General features: G+C 60.9%; 1 protein-coding gene across 1 annotated transcript; it reads right to left on the bottom strand.

The window, feature by feature from the left end:
- Positions 1 to 17: 17 nt before the first annotated feature.
- On the bottom strand, positions 18 to 16,778 carry ABCD1 (ATP binding cassette subfamily D member 1). The gene is made up of 10 exons (XM_065900667.1): positions 15,514 to 16,778; positions 12,541 to 12,721; positions 7,515 to 7,657; positions 7,255 to 7,423; positions 6,679 to 6,773; positions 3,731 to 3,876; positions 3,150 to 3,295; positions 918 to 1,002; positions 465 to 590; positions 18 to 365 (listed from the first exon to the last, which is right to left on the bottom strand). The coding sequence occupies exons 1-10, from the start codon at positions 16,420 to 16,422 to the stop codon at positions 158 to 160; spliced, it is 2,208 nt and encodes a 735-aa protein (XP_065756739.1). The 5' UTR covers positions 16,423 to 16,778; the 3' UTR covers positions 18 to 157.
- Positions 16,779 to 16,852: the final 74 nt, after the last annotated feature.

Raw genomic sequence — 16,852 nt, 5'->3', positions numbered from 1 at the left:
TCCTCTGGGAGGCCTGGGAGGACGGCAAAGCATGCAGGGTGGGCCCGCAGCGGGGCGGTGGAGGGGAAGGCTTGGTGGGCAGGCGCTCCGTTTCCTTCACGTGGTCCGAGGGCTTGGTGTGGGGCGTGGGCCAAGGGCTAAGAGCCAGGGCCGTCTGTCAGGTGGCAGCGGCCTGCAGGACTCCAGGGCCTTGGCCCAGGATCTGGCAGAGCTCCTGGAGGCGCCGCTGCATCTTGGGGATGCCCGCCAGCTGCTGCTCAAGCCGCTGCTTTTCCTCAGTCAGGCTCAGGCGGGCGGCCGAGTCCAGCTTCTCGAACTTCCAGCCACCCTCCCCGTCGAACTGTAGTAGGTGTGTGTGGTACTTCCTGTCCCAGGAGAGGGAGAGGGAGGTTGTTTGGCAGCACCGCCCCCTCCCCCGCTGCAAAGCCACGGGCGCATCGCTCGCCAGAAGTGAGGGCACCTACCACAGGGAGGGTCGGTGGGTGATGGAAAGCAGGGCAATGCCTGCATCCTTGGCCGCCTGGAAGATCTTGCCTTCCACGTCGATGCTCACGGCACTGGTACATTCATCCAGGAGGGCGTACTTGGGCCTTGGGGGTGGGGGCTGAGTGGGTGAGCCTGTGGACCCTCCAACAGCCCCAACAGCCCGGGCTGGCCCCAGGCCCCAGGGGGGGGCGGGAAGCCTGATCTGCGTGCTGACCCCCTGTCCTTTCGATCCCATCCCTGCTGGGCCCTGGGGGGGGGGGGCAGGGCAAGGCCTCCTGGTGGCGCTGCCCTCCCCGCTTAAGGGGCTCCCGGGGAGCACAGATGCCGAGCGGGCTCCTGGGAGCACCCAGGCAGCACCCTTGTCTCTGCCGCTGGCTCGGAGGACCTCCAGTGCCCGAGGGAGCCCAGCCACTCAGGACAGAGTGGCTCACCTGTGGTAGAACATGCGGGCCATGCCAACTCTCTGCTTCTCGCCCCCGGACAGAACGTCCTTCCAGTCACACACGGCCTCCCAACCTGGCAGGAGACAAAGGTCGCTGTTCAGTTCAACAAGGGCCGGGCAGCACGGGCAGAGGGCCCGGGCCCAGGCGCAGTGGCTGCGGTGGGAGGGGCCGGGCCACCAACAGTAGCGGAACATGGCAGCGCACGTGACTCGGAGAAAGGCTGTCCGCTGGGGATGTGTGCTCTGGGTACCTGTCCGTCTGTGGGGACACCGGAATAGTTCAAAAGAGCTGGGAGCAGAATTACATCCCCTCCAAGAAAAGACATATGGGAGTCCTCACCCGCAGGACATGAGAATGCCACTGCATTTGGAGACAGGGTCTTTACAGAGGTGATCGAGTTAAAGTGAGGTCACGGGGGTGCGTCCTCATCCGATGGGACTGGTGTCCTTATAAAAAGGGGACACTTGGAGACGCAGACACGCACAGAGGAGAGACGGCGTGAAGACACAAGGAGCAGACAGCAACTACAAGCCCAGGAGAGAGGCCTGGAACAGACCCTCCCTCGCGGTCCGCAGAAGCAACTGCCCCTGCCCACAGCCCTGGATCTTGGCCTCCCGGCCTGCACAACTGGGAGACGATACATCTCTGTCATTTGCCCCACCCAATCTGTGGCGCCAGCGAACTCACACAGGACCTAATGGGGTGCTAATCAAGTGCCAGTGGGCATCAAACAGTCATGGCAGAGCCCCAGGGATGGCTGCGATGGGCTCTCCAGAAGGCTTCTCACCCACAGGCGCCAGGCCTGTGCGTCTCTGCTTGGTGGAGCACGGCAGCCAGGCTCAGGGGGCGAGTGGGTGATCCATCAGAGATGCCTCCTCGCCTGCTCCCTCCACTGCCTTTCCAGAAAACTAGAGGTTTTGGCAGGGCACGTGGCCACACACAAAAAAGACAAAATCCCCCAGCTTGCTTTGATGAGAGGTTTAACCACAGGACTGAATTCTGGCCAGTGGGGTGTAAGTGTAAGTGTTAACACACGTGGCAGCTTCTGGAACGTTCTTTAAAGGAACTTTCTTTAAATCATTCTATGATTTGCACCCCACCCCGCCCCTGGGATGTGATGTGATGCCGGAGCCACGTATAGCGGAGCGACCTGGGGGCCGTTGTGGAGTGGGGCTTGGCCTCAGGGGTGTGAGCAGCCCAGGAGGAGGGGTACACTCCCAGGGCGAGGGAAAGAGGCCCGACCAAGCCAGGGGGAAGCTGGGGGATGAAGCTTTGCAGGGACCGTGGCGACCAGGGCAGGCCCGGGAGGAACAGCCCCACCGAATCCACTGCCTGTGGCCCCCTTTCTGCACAGGTGACGACACCTGGGAGGGACTCTCATGAGTCACCCGCCATGTCCTGCAGAGCCCCCATGGGTCCTCAAAGGTGCTCTTTCATTCACTGCCGGCACTGAGGTTGAGACTGGTACCTGGCCCCTTCTACAGGTGGAAAGCATCTCAAGAGGTCAGGTTTTGCTCAAGGTCAAGCTGCCCCTCGGTAGCCTAGGCAGGACTCGGACCTCTGCCACTCAGCTTTCAGTATAAAAATCCAAACTCTGGCAGCTGGGCCGCAATCTCCTCTTCCGCCCCTCTGGGCACGATAGGCAATTAAAGACCAACCTGAGAAGTCCCCAAGCGATGCGTTCTCTGGCCATCGGCCTGTCCCTCCCTCCTGCGGTCTCTTCCCAGTGGACACACCTCCCAGGCTCGAGCCAGACACGTGGGTGGGCAGGCGTCCCCTCCACCTCTGCTCTGCACGCTCCAGGCTGCCCTGCCCACACCCGTGCTCTGCCCTCTCGCTGAAATGCATAACTGACCTGTCGCTTCCCTGCCTGGCCCAAGAGGCCCTGCCTGCCACGGAGCCCAGACCCTGGAGAGGGTGCCCCGTCGGATGGCCCCCGCCGGGCCCGGCTCCCTTCCCGAGTGCAGTGCACTCGGGCGGTCCGGGGCCGCGCGCTTCCTGTCGGGCCTCCCCAGGGGGCGGGGCTCCTCAGGCCACGTAGCACTCCGGCCTCGCCAACGTTGGCTGGGGCAGTCCCTCGGGGACTATCCCTGGGGGGGGGGGGGCCAGGAGGGAGGCTCGGGCAGGTGCGGCAGCAGGTCCCCCGCTGAGCCCGGGACAAAGGACGATGGATCGGCGGCCTCCCGCGTGGCGCTGCGCGTGGGCCGCCCCTCCCCCTACCTCCTTCCCGCTGCAGGATGTGGTGCAGGTGCACGATGTCCAGAATGGCTTCCAGGTGCTGCTCCGAAAAGCCCTTCCTTCGCATGTCCTCCACGGAGTCCGGGTAGATCACTTGGTCGCGCAAGGAGCCCACGGACATGTAGGGCCTGCGGGAGAGCCGCGTGTCCGCCGAGGGAAGGGCGGCCCGGCTTCCCTGCCGACGCCCTGCTCCCGAGCAGGCTCCGCACGGGCCCTGCCTGCCCGAGGGGGGCTGACCGGAAGGCCGCGGGCACTGCCGCACAGCGCGCCGCGCCCACCCGCTCACACACGCACCCATACTCAGGTCGCACACGCGCATCACGGCACACATGCAGGTACTTGCCCACACGCACCCCCAGCTGTGAAGCTGCTGGGCGAGCGGGGCGGGGCGGGGTGGCAGCACCTTGCCGTCCTCTGCCCAGGCCTCAGGCCCTGCCATCTCCGGGACGTCAGGTTCCACAGGTCAGAAGGGGTGGGGGCGGACCTGGGGACCCTGGCTCTCTCCCTCTTCCCCCCTCCCACCCCCGCCCAGCCGCCGGTGGCCCCGTCACCCCACCGCTCACCTCTGGGGGACGTAGAACATGCGCTGGGGTGGGGGCTTGTAGAGCACGCCACCATAGGTGGGCCAGAGACCGCCCAGGATACGGAACAGAGAGCTCTTGCCGCAGCCGTTGGGGCCCGTGATGAGCAGGTGCATGCCCTCTTCCACCTGTAGAGGCAGCGGCCGTGGAAGCCGGCCCGGGCCTCCCTCCCCTTACCCATGGCCTGCCTGACAGCCTCGGAGAGGCCCCCGCACCCAGCACATGCCATCCTCCATCTCTTGGTGAGGAACGGCAGGGCCCCGAGGGTGAGCTCTGGTATCCGGAGCCCTAACCGGCTGCCTGTTTCAGGCACTGCCTTGTCCCCAGAGAGCAGGGGGCCAGCAGGAGGAGGGCCTGTCCTGCCACAGTCCAGCAAACGGGTACGCGCCCCAGAAGGTCAATGGCAGCTGCAGCCCGCTTCACCTGGAAGCCAAGCGTCAAGCGCCTGAGGCCTGCCATGAGCCGATTACATCATGTCCACTGGTGTTCTGGAAACACCTGCTATAGGAAAAAGGCCGCCGGAGCAGGCGGGGAGTGTGCAGATGGCAGGGAGCCCGCCGTCCTCGGGGTGGGGGAGAGCATGAGGCACGGAGTCAAGGCACGCGGGGTACAGCTTCCGCTGCCCCCCGCCACGTGTGACATCACAGCAACACTAAGGGCCTTCCAGCCAGTGCAGTCCTCGCGAGATCCCAGAGTGTGGCGGATACGCGCATCCATCTGGTTTATCTCGGTCGGCGCCATGGGTTGAGCCGTGTCCCCTCAAAGAGTCCTGCGTTTGAGTCCTAACTCCCAGGACCTCAGAATGTGGCCTTACTTGGAAATAGAGTCTTTGCGGATATAATGAAATTTAGATAAGGAGTCGGGTGGGCCCCTAATCCAGTGTGGCCTGGTGTCCTTATAAATAGGAGACATTTGGACACAGAGACACGTGCACAGGGAGAGTGCCGTGTGAAGATGGAGGCAGGGACTTCCCTGGTGGCGCAGTGGTTAAGAGTCCGCCTGCCAATGAAGGGAACAGGGGTTCGAGCCCTGGTCGGGGAAGATGCCACATGCTGCGGAGCAACTAAGCCCGTGCGCCACAACTACTGAGCCCAAGTACCGTAACTACTGAGCCCGCACGCCTAGAGTTGGTGCTCCACGACAAGAGAAGCCACCGCAATGAGAAGCCCACGCACGGCAACGAAGAGTAGCCCCCGCTCGCAGCAACTAGAGAAAAGCCCGCGCGCAGCAACAAAGACCCAACGCGGCCCAGAAAAAAAAAAAAAGATGAAGGCAAAACACCAGAAGCCGGGAGAGGCCTAGACACCCTGATGTGAACTTCTGTTGGCTGAGCCCCTCGTTTGCTGCTCCTCCTTCGTTAGACTGTAAACTCCCCCGGGCAGGGCCCAGGCCTACCTCCGTGCAAATGTGGGAGGGCTGGTCGGTCAGGGCCCGGCTCCTCTGTGTGCCTGGCTCCGGGGGAGCCGCGTGGCCCCAGCCAGCTCCACGGCTGCCTCCCTTGTCTCCTTCCGTGCATCTCTCCGACCGCCCCCAACATCTCCCAGCCCCGGAGCCCAGCTCCACCAGCGGCTCTGCCAGGACAGAGCTCTTGCTCAGCCCCTGGTCACCCGTTCCTCGCCTGACCTTGCTCCCTAACCAGCCACGCCCCTGCTCACCATGGCCTCTGAGCTTTGCCCAGCTGGGCTTCCACTGGGCCTGCCTGGAAGCCATTCACCCTGCATAAACTGGCCGTCAGTGGCAGCCCCACACCCCAAGGGTGACTACTGCCAGGGGTGATGGGGATCACACCGCTGGCCTGCGTCCAGCTTCCAGCTGGCTCTCAGGCCCCCTCTCAGCAGATCAAGGAAAGGGACTCTAGGCACTGGCCCTTCCTGCCTATTCCCTGCCTGGCCGTGGCTTCCGCTGCCCTGGCTCCTCAGCGGGGCACGCGCGGCCCCTGCAGGACCTGGGCCTGAAGCCCCTGGCTCCTCGTCCCTGCCCTGGGTGAAGCTTCATGTGACCTCTACTCCCCCAGGGATGCAGACCTCTACTCTGCCTTTCCTGTGGCCCTCGCTGGACCCGGGACAGCCATCTAACTGTGGATCTTTTCTCTTTTTTTTTAAAGTTTAATTTGGCCACACTGGGCAGCATGTGGGATCTTAGTTCCCTGACCAGGGATCAAACCTGCACCCTTTGGCAGTGGAAGCGTGGAGTCTTAACCGCTGGACCACCAGGGAAGTCCCAAATCCGGGATCTCTCTAACGCTTTGGGGTTCCCCTGATTTACCTGTGGTTTACAGTGTCCAGCCTGGAGCTCAGGGAACATTAGTTGAATGAAGGATGAATGACTACTGCACCCAGGACTCCCCTTCACTCTATCACTCCCTGACCCTGTCCAAAGCTCTGGCTGGGGACACAGGTCACTGGTGGATGTCTGCCCCCAGGGCATCCTCTCCACAGACAGCTTGCGTAATGGCTGAGAGCCCTCCCAGTGGGCCAGGCTGCACCCGGCACACACCCGCCCTGGGGGCCTCTCACAGCAAATCTGTGGGACCTCAAGCCCGGGTCGGTGGAAGAGAATCTCTTTCATCACAGCTGGAATTGGACCAGAGTCCCCAAGTCCTGGGCTACTCAGAGATAGGGGCGGGTGTGGGGTGCTGCCAACGACAGGGCCAGGAACCTTTGGGTGACTCCAGCCCAGCCCTCTTAATCAGCTCTGACTCCACTGCCCCAGAACTAGCCGTCAGTCAGAGACATGCTGGTCTTTCACCTTGAGCTTAGCCTGCCTGCCACGTAGACCTGGGGTCAATGGCTACTGGCAGTGCGGGCAGGCTGGCCAGGCTGGATGCTGAGGGCTGAGGTGGGTGCAGAAGGCCAGGCCCCGGGCCCCAGAGCTGGGCTCAGCCCCGCCCGTGCTGCCAGGTTGGGGCTCCCCTCCGCCCTTCGACCTACCCTGATGTTGAGGCTGGCCACCACTACCTCCCCCGTGGGCGTGACGATGGGGATGTTCTCACACACGATCCCCTGCTCCACATCCACCACTTGGCCTGGAGAGAGAACGCGAGGAAGGGAGAGAGGGAGCAGAGCTCTCCCGCCACCTGCCGCTGGGCGCCATGGACCCCCACCCGCGACGGCACGCCACTGCCCACCAGCTGACTACAGCCCCCTTGCTGTGCTCTGGGCGGCGGAGGGGCAAAGCCGGTTCCCTGGCCTCTGGAGCCCAAGCGTGGCGTCCGCCCCTGCAGCCCCTCAACGCCACACCACCTGAAAGGCGGCTGCGACGCCTGGGGCCTCTTCCCCAGCGCCCCAGCCCCTACTGGAGCTGCGCCCCCCTCTCTCGCAAAGGGAAACCCTGACCGGGGCACCTGGAAGGGACTGGGCATGTGAGCACGGTGGCCAGCGGCGGCCGCTCTGAGAGGGAGGGCTGTGGGGGCCGCAACGTGCCCAGGAAGCCCTCCGTGGGGCACCGGGCAGCCTGCTGTGGGAGGGCCGGGACCAGGGCGGCCTCTTTGGGGAGGGCTCCCTTACCTCGGATCTGCAGGGACCCCTCCACACGGACACCAGACCTCACCACGGCCCCGGACCCTGCCTGAGTGTCCTCTGGCTCCCCGGGCCTCTTGAAACGGCAGTGCTGGACGTCTTCAAATACCTGGAACATCTCGTGGACCCGGGCTGTGTAGCCAGCCAACTCTGTCACCTGCAGGGAGGGCGACCGTGGCTCAGCCCCCGCCAGTGGGGGTGGGGAGGGAGGGGAGATGGTAGGGGCGGGGGCTGGGCGGGGGGGTTACCTCCTTGTAGGACACCATGACCCGCTCGATGGCGTCCGCGGCAGCTGTGAGGAGGTTGCGGGCGATGGTGAAGGCTTCCGTGCGCTCGCTCACCAGCTCCTCCTCCTTCGCCTCCAGGGCCACCTTCTTCGCCACCTCCGAGTCTGCGGAGCACAGTGGGGTGGGGAGTGGCGAGGACAGTGGAAAGTCATAACTGACCCACTGAGGGAGAGAGCAAGTCTGTCCAGCCGATGGTGCTCGGACAACCGGGCATCCACATGCAGAAGAAGGACCCTTACCGCACACCACACACAGAAACTCACTCAGAGTGCAGCGCCGCAGCGGCCTGCACGGAAGAGCTAAGACCACACAACTCTTCGAAGAAGGCAGGGGTAAACCTTCGTGCCCTGGGATTAGGTGTGGCTCCTTAAATACGACACCAGAAAGCACACGTGATAAAAGCAAAACAGGTAAGGGAGCTTCGACAAAAGTAAAAAGTTTTGGGCACCAAAGTAAGTCATCCAGAAGGTGAAAACACAACCTACAGACTGGAAGAAAATATCTGCAGATCATATATCTGCTAAGGGCCCAGGTCCCAGGTCCCAGAATACGTAAAGAACTTTTTCAATTCAACAATAAAGAGACAAACGACTCAATTAAACATCGGGCAAAGGATCTGAATAAACATTTCCTCTGCAAGATATACAAATGGCCAAGAAGCATACGAAAAGATGCTTATTGGTCACCAGGGAAATACAAAATCAAAACTGCAACGAGACACCACTTCACACTCACTAGGATGTGGCTACAGCTGAAAAGACAGTAAAAGTGCCGGTGAGGAAGCGAAGCAGCTGGCGCCATGAGACACCGCTGGTGGGGACGAACGACGCGCAGCTGCCGCGGAAGACAAGTTTGGCAGTTCGTCCAAATGTTAAACAGAGAGTTACCAAATGCCCCAGCAATTCCACTCCTAGGTGTACGTATATCCAAGAGTGAAGACAGAGGTCCACACAAAAAATGATACATGAGTGTGTGTAGCAGTTATTCCTAAGAGCCGAAAGGTGGAAACAACCCAAACGTCTACCGATGGATGAGTGGATGAACACGATGTGGTAGCTGTGTACATACAATGGAACATTATTCAGCCATAAGAAGGAATAAAGTACTGATTAATCCTAAAGCGTGGATGAAACGTAAAAACGTGATGCTAAGTAAAAGAAGCCAGATACACAAGGCCACATATTGTGTGATTCCATTTATATGAAATGTCCGGAAGACGCAAACCCATGGCAACAGGAAGATTAGCGGTCGCTGGGGGCTGCCAGGTGGGGTGGGAAGTGACCACTAATGGGTCCGGGCTTTCTTGTTGGGGTGGTGACAATGTTCTAGACTTAGATAGTGGTGATGGTTGCACAACTTTTGTACGGTACGTTAATTACGCCTCAATAACGCAGATGTCGCGTCCTGTACTACAACGGCAGCCCCTCCCGAGCCTCTCAAACAGGAGTATCCCCTTTCAGACCTCCGGTCTACCCCGTGTCGCCTTCATCTCTCCCCTTGCTGCCGTATTCTGTGGCCGTCCTCAATGCTACTATTTCTCCCTGAGAGCCTGCTCCTGTCTTGACTTGCTTTGTTCTTTTCCGTCTCAGCTGAGACCCCACGGTCACTCACTTCAACCCTTTCTTGTCAATGGCCTTGACTCCCTTGACCGTTGGACCCCCTAGAGGGGCAAGGTTTTTACACAAGGAATGTTCTGGAAATGGTGATGGGGAGCAAGGGGGAGGCCAACTCTGAGGGCTAACTATCCAGGGGCATAAATGGATCTGAGGTTGGAGCCTCAAGAATGTGATGGTGGGGGTGGGCTGGGAAGGGCCAGGGAGTCAGGGCAGGGCAGGTGCAGTGTGGGGTGGATAGGGCCAGACAGCTGGCTAGAGCACCGGGAGTCCAGGGAACTGGGCGGGGCAGGGGAGTGGTGATTCTGACAGTCTAAGGTCCCCAGGCAGGGGGGACACAAACCCTCCTCCCCGGACATCCTGAGAGCTGGAAAGATACTGCGCACAAAGGGAAAGGGTCTGCGCGGGGGCCCTGGCAACAGGGGGCCCCTCCCTGGAGACAGCATAGCCCTCCGCAGCTTTCCTCGGAGCCTTGGGGGCTAAGATGAGTAGCCCAGAGCCAGACACCTGACAGCTCTTCCCGGCCAGGCTGCCATGCCGGCAGGCCAGAAAGGCAAAGGTGGCTACATCTTTCCCTGTGGATAATCGCTGGCCTCCTCACCCGGTTCCCAGCGCTCTCAGTCTCCAGTTACTGGGGACACAGCAGGGACAAAACAGACAAACCTCTGGCCTCCTTGAGTTTAAAGTGGCAGAGCCTCTATAAGGCAGCCGCAGACGTGGAGCAGACGGGCCGTTCAGCACTTTGAAGAGCAGCGAGGCAGGGGAGGGGGAGAGAAAGGCCGGGCGGTGGTCTCACCTAGAGGGTGCCTGTGAGCAAAGCTCCCATAGAGGGAGGGAGGGGCCACGGGGTGGCAGAGGAAAGAGCATTCCTCGCAGAGCCAGGAGGAGCAAAGGGCCTGAGGCAGAAGCAGGCCAGTGAGACAAGCGGAGTGAGCCAGGGGGATGGGAGCGGTCCACATGTTCACAGGTGACTGGCTATAAGGGCCATGAGGGTGGGGACAGGAGCTCAGGACTCTGAATCACCCACAAAGCCCAACACAGCAGAGGCGCCAAAAAGTCCTAGGCCTTCAGAGGAGGGAGAGGCCTCGGGGACTAGACGGGCTGAGCTGTGCCCTGTGCCAGCTTCAGAGGGAAGCGGCCACAGGCACTTCCTCACAGAAACCACGGCTGGGTTTCCTCCTGGGGGTCCGTTCCCATGCTCCTGGCCTAAATCAAGGCCACCCGTAGTGTAGGTCCATTGGTGGAAGCAACTACCCCCTCAATTAGATCTTTCCTCTTGGAGGTCACCCAGAGAGGGACAGACAGCTGAGGGTATGGGAGCCCCAAGGGAGAGGCACCAATAGGGAGAGAATCAGAGAGACTTCTGGTTCTGAAACACGCACTTCAGGCTCTCCCTCTTTACGTATACCTGGAAACCCTCTTACTACCAAACTGCATAAAATATAACACCTTTTAAATCAGAGCTGTGCTTGCAGGAAAGCAAGGGAAATTCCCAGGAGTGAGAAGAGAAGCCAGTAGCCAGGTGCTCCCGTGACATCCCCAGAGACGGAGAAGATAGGGCTCTAGGCGCGAGGACCAAAAGGTCTCCTCTAAGGATTTGTAATTACGTGTCTGGGCTGCAAATTAACATCACCTGCAAGTGCGGGGACCCCTCTTCCCCAAAGCAGAGAAGTTAACATGAAAGTGGCCTCCAACTGGTTCATTACTGGGCAGCCGCTTGGCTAAAGCAAAAGCAAATGTGCGCAGGGGAATCCTACCCTCTGGTTAGGCTGCAGAATCCACAACGGCCACGAGCAAAGAAGACCGGCAGACGGAAGATAAAGCTGGCTTAGACCCCCAAGAAGTCAGACAACCGAATAGCTGCCCAGAAACCATGGAACGAGCATGATTAATATGGTTGCCAGCAGAACTTTACAGAAATAGCCATTGAAATAAAAAACAATTCAAATTAGGGACTTCCCTGGCGGTTCAGTAGCTAAGGCTCTGTGCTTCCAATGCAGGGGGCACGGTTTCGATCCCTGGTCGGGGAGCTAACATCCCTCATGCAGCGCAGTGTGGCCAAAAAAAAAAAGAAAATTCAAATTAGATGCAGCCGAAGAGAAAACTAGCAAATGTGTGAGCAGGAAAATCTGAGGAAAACTCCCAGCATTCAGCATAGACAGTGCTAGATGGGGAAAAGTGAAGAGAGACGGACAGTCACAAAGGAGTGAGAAGCCCAACACATCGTGAGAGTTCCAGAAGGAAAGAGTAAAAAGAATGAGAGAGGCAATATTTGAAAAGATAACAGCCGAGAACTTTCCAGAACGATGGAACAATCTGAGTATTCAACGGCCATACAACAAGTCTCAAGCAGAATAGACAGAAACACACAGGCAGACGCTTCCTAAAGAAACTGCAGAAAAAGAGAAAAGTCTAACCAGGGAGACCACGCGGGCTGCTGAGAGCAGTTAAGCTGGTAACAGATTTTCCAACGGAGGCAACGGGATGTTGTCAATGGGCTGAGAGAAACCGACCGTCCATCTCAACTCCCTCACCCAACTGAACTTCAGTTCGGGGGTAGGGGGAGGATAAAATAAAGACATTTTCAGACAAGAAAATCATCTCGAAGCTCCATGATGAAAGCGTCACAGTAAGGACTTCTGAAGGACGGCTGTCTGAAGGAGGGTCACTGGGCCGCGGGGAAGGGCTGGGAAGCCAAGAAAGCAGAAACTCACAGGTGAATCTGAACACGCACCAACCGGATAAAGCAACGGCAAACCTGTTGCTGGGGACATCAGCACGTCAGGCGGGCTGGCCCTCCAGTCCACGTGTTCTAAGTAAGGGCCCAGAGGAGGAGGAGCTACTGATTAACCCAGACTGTTCTCAAGTAAGCATGTTAACCTTTGAAGGGCAACCATGAAAAGACTGCAAACAGAATGAATTCCTTGCAAACCAGTAGAGGAACAAAATGCTAATCCTTCCCAGTCCCCCCAAGGCCTTGGGGAAGGGGGCTCTGCCCTCGACAACCCGCAAGAGCTATTGTAGGCGTGGGTGGGGAAGCCAAAGCCCAAGCCAGGAAGGGGCTCCCTCGACGTACTTCCCCACCCTCCCACTTCCAAGATGAGCCGAGGGCAGGGCCAGATGCGCAGGGGTGCACGCGCCTGGTGAAGGCTGTTCCTGACTTGCAGTCCCTGGGCTTGGCCAAGTGGGACCAAGAAGCATGAGATGCTGTAAAGGGGAGCCGCACACAGGGTGGCAGGCAGCGAGGAGCTCCGGGAGAGTGTGACCTGCCGGGTGCCCCCCGACCCCAGAAGTAGAAAAGTCAGGTGGGCCGGCTGAGCACTGGGGCCTCCCCAGCCTAGCCCAGCGGTGCAGGAGGACAGGCCCCCACTCACCTGACTCCGCGTGTCCGGTGGCAGTGATGATGGGGACTGCCACCATGAGCAGTCCCGAGGCGCTCCACACGTACTTCATGAGGAACTGCTCCAGCATGACGTACCACAGGCGTTCCAGCAGAATGAGGTTGATCTGCGAAGCCAGGTCCTGGTAGGAGTGCTGCAGCAGGGCCAGCTCCACCTGCAGGGGTCGGGCACCGGAGACCCAGAGGCCTGGCGGTCAGTCCCACAGGGGCGACAGCGAGAGTCCCCAAGTGTCGCTCACACAGGCCATGCTGTATGATGACCACGACAAGGTTGAGAGCCGGGGGTTAGGACTGGGCCACGTTTACAGGGGACAGGTCTCAAACTCGGGGGAGGTATGGGATCGACATCACAGCATTGGGGTACAGCGGCAGTGAAGGGGCTCACCCCCCCCACCTCCCGAGACCCACGCTCATCTCCTTTCCGTTACCTCTTCAGTTGGAGTGCTCACCACACCCCTCTCTTTGCCCTGGACAGCTTCTCGACATGGGCTGAGGGCAGCCACCTTGCCTGTTTCTTTGGGCAACTGCTGGGGGGCTACCCTGAACTAAGCGAAGGACAGCACAGGAAAGCAAAAGGCGGTTGTTGGTTTTGAAGAACTTGGTTCAATAACCTCTACCTGCTTAGGCCCCGCCTCCCTCTACTTTCCCACAGTTCCTCTGGGTGACACACTTGCACTGCATTCTCCCGCCAGAACCTGCAGGGCACACTCCCAAGCCAGCTCGTGCAGGCATCGCCCTCGGTGGACAGCCCCACGCCCAAGCCAGCTGAGGACTCTGGCCCACCCGCTCAGCAGTGAGTGGGCCTCCCCTGCCCTCCCCCTCCCGCACTGGCCACTACCTGCCATCTCAGGAGAGGGACCTGTGCAGGGCCTGGAGAAGAGAGAGGAGGAGAGGGAGCGGGAGAGAAAGAGGATCCCTGTGACAGCAGCAGTTAGACGGGCGGGGGGCTGGAGTGGTCAGGAAGCAGTCACAGCAAGGTGGCCACTGGGGCATAGATTTCTTGGTCGGGGGTGGGGCACATGCCCTAGTCCCGCCTTCCCACCCCTGACCGACAATAGCTGCCCAGCCTGGAACCGTTTCCTCTGCCAAGTGGTTTCACAGCTGACTCTCCATTTGATTCTCACCACGTCCCACTGTGTGTGTATTCTCATGTCCACTGCAGCCCAGATAGGCAAAGTGACCTGCCCCAGCTCACACAGCCTGGAGGTAGCAACAGGTATGGAATTTGGATCACATTGGCTGGGCCATTAGGAGGACCAAATTCTTGTAAACGATGCTTCACGCTTCCACTTATGAAGGAAGGTCTACCTAGGCACAAGCCAATAAGAGGTTGTGTGTGTTTGTATGTGCGTGTCTAAATAAGCCTCCTCGAGATCCCAGTAACAGCAGAATACCCTGCTGTCTGCCCTCCAGCCAGTCACCTCTGCCCTAGCCTGTTGATCTGAGCCTGGGCATGGGGACATCTGCCAATGGGACTGGGGTGAGCCACCTGCCTATACAGTAAGGGCGATCAACCCACCCATGAAGGCCCATCACTCCACACTGCTTTCAGGCCTTTGGCTGAGGCCTAAACAGACAGGCTGTGGATGCTCACAAGGTCCCTCCCGCCCTGGCCGGTGAAACCTCCCGGTGAGCATGCGATCTGCTGAAACTAGCCCAGAGGAAGTCCTTCAAGGAGCCAGTGATCTCTCTTCTATCCCCCACCACCCAGGTCTGCAGCACCGCTCAGTGGCTTTGCCTCAAGCCCATCTCCTGTTCCTGAAATGAGCACCCGGGCAATCCAGGCTCGTGCTGGGAGCTGGCAGGAGCTGACAGTGTAGCTGCGGGGAACGTGCCAAGTGCCTCACCCAAGGCCACGGCTGCCTGCCAAGGCCCTGCGGCCCAGAGGACAGGAGAGGAGGAGAGGGGGTTGCAGCTGCACACCAGGCACTTTTTCTCCTCATCTGGAGCCCAGCCCACACCCGGGATGCCCCCTATCTGCTCAGGAATAAACCCTTTTTAAAAATCAGACACAAGCCTGCCTATCTGCCTGATGTGATGCGCAGCCAGTGAGACAAGGTCTGGGGCACAAGGCCACCTGACCCGGGGAGGACACATGGGCCTTCACGAGATGGATGCCATTGTGCCCCTCCCCCGAGAAACACTGGGAACTGAAACCAGAGTTGCAGAGAGCCTAGCCAGAGGCAGCCGCAACCTCAGGCGCGAGGAAGGGGAGGGGCCGAGGCGAGATAAAGGGAGCATTGGCCTGGAGTAACCTTTCCTAGGCCGGCCGTAGCTGGCCCGGCCCCCCGACCCGGCCTGCCGGGAAGCTGCACGACTGGGACCCAGGCGGAAGGGCGGCCACGCTGGGGGCTGGGTGGCCGCCGGGCAGGCAGGAAGTGCGTCCTGCCGCAGTGGCGGCCTGGGCCCAGCATCCTGGGCCGGGGCCTCGGGGAGGCGGCCAAGCCCACAGCCAGGCGGGCCTTCGGGCTCCAGATGGGGGAAGCCTTGACCTGGAGCGCTGAGCTCCACCACCGCTGCGGCCGGCATGCTGCGCGCTGCTCGTTAACCTCCACTTGGGCTGAGTCATGCCCATAATGCCCGCCTGCCCAGCCGGCCAGCTGGGCCAGAGGCCAGCCTTCAAAGGGTCTGGGGGCCCAGGCATAAGGCCGCGTCCCCAGATGGCAGGAGCCTCCTCTCTGTCGGCTAGAAGAATGGGGCAACCAGGGAACTCTAGTCTCAAGTCGCTAGGGTCCACAGCCCTAAGGCCAAGACAAGCGAGGCGGAGAAGAAACAGAAGTGGCCCAGGGCAGTCCCCACCCAGCCTTCCTGCTTCTTCATTACTGTGCCATCTGAGCTGCCCAAGGCCCTGGTTGGCCCACACCTCTGGCATCAGCCACAGGCAGCCCTGGCTCTCCTGCCCCTGAGCCCCCAGCTACACGCTTTCCGGTGCCCCGAGCTGCCCCACCTCGTGGCCCCCATAGAAGGCAATCTCCTCCGAGTTGGCCACCACCCGGGAGTGCATGTAGCGCAACTCCCCCTTCCGCCGCGCCTCCTCTGCCACCAGCTCCCCGAACTTGGGCGAGAAGGCTTGCAGCACGTTGGCCGTGAGGAACACCACAAGGCCAGCGATGGCCGAGGGCCAGGCTGTGCCGGCCCCGCGGGAGCGGGCCACTCGAACCAGGGTATAGGTGGTCACCGCCACGTCCAGGAGCGGCTTGGTCAGGTTGGAGTAGAGGTGGGCCACGGAGGCGGCAAAGGCCACCACATCCTCCGTCAGGGACTGGTCCGGGTTGCGGAGCCGCCCGTCCATGTTGCTGACCCGGTAGTAGGTCTGCTGGGAGAAGTAGAGGCTGTAGGCGTGGGCCACCAGCCGGCTGCGGAACGCCAGGGCCAGTCGGCCCTCTAGGTAGCGGATGGCACTGTTGACGAAGGTGGCGGGGAGCGCGATGAGGAGCCACTGCAGCAGCTGCCAGCCGAAGGCCCGGGGGTCCTTGCGCACGATGCAGCGGGCCAGCCGGCCGTCCAGGCGGGCCACGTACACCGACAGGAAAGTCCGGCTCACCAGGGCGGCTGAGTGCAGCGCCAGCAGCCCCGTCTCCCGGCACAGGATCCTGGGGAAGAGCAGCCGCAGGAGCCACAGGAGTCGCTGGAAGAACACCCGGTTGACACCGGCCTTGGCCGCTGCGCCCACCGTGGCCCCGGAAGCTTCCTGCGCGGACTCCCCAGCCGGCGTCTGAGGGCCCCTGGCCGGAGCCAGGCACTGCCGCACCAGGGGGTAGATTTTGTGGGCTCCATAGGCCGTGAGGGCTAGGACCACAGCTGTGCGCTTCAGCGTGGTCACCCGCGAGGGCCGGGGGGTCGAGAGCACCGTCATGTCACCTGGGCTGGACTCACGGGTCTGGGACTGGTGCCTGAGGCAGCAGAGGAGGCAGGTGGCTGGAAGGGTGGAGGCTCTGACCCGAGGCTCGTTGTCTAGGCAACTGGAAACCTCGCAGTGGTCCCAGATACTGTCGCTTTAGGCCACCCGGGTGGTGCTGGGCCCCCTGGTGCGGTGGGCTCAGGGGCCTCCAGGGTCGCGGCCTCTTCAGGCAGCCGAGGTGGAGGAACTTGTCAGTCCCCTGGCCCCTGGGGTCAGAGCCTCCAGAGGTCTCGGGCAGAGAGGGCGTCTTTTCCTCTCCGCCTCCTCCTCCCCCGGGGCACCGTGCGCGTCCGTCCGCTCCGCAGCCTGGCTGAAGCGACTGTGACTCCGCCACCCGCCGGGAATCCCCACCTACCCACCCACTCTCCCCCAGGGGGAACTCGGG

The sequence above is a fragment of the Phocoena phocoena genome, chromosome X (assembly GCF_963924675.1).
Source record: "Phocoena phocoena chromosome X, mPhoPho1.1, whole genome shotgun sequence".
Classification (NCBI taxonomy): Eukaryota; Metazoa; Chordata; class Mammalia; order Artiodactyla; family Phocoenidae; genus Phocoena; species Phocoena phocoena.
The sequence above is the reverse complement of the archived record's forward strand: the minus strand, read 5'-3'. Positions and strand labels throughout refer to the sequence as shown.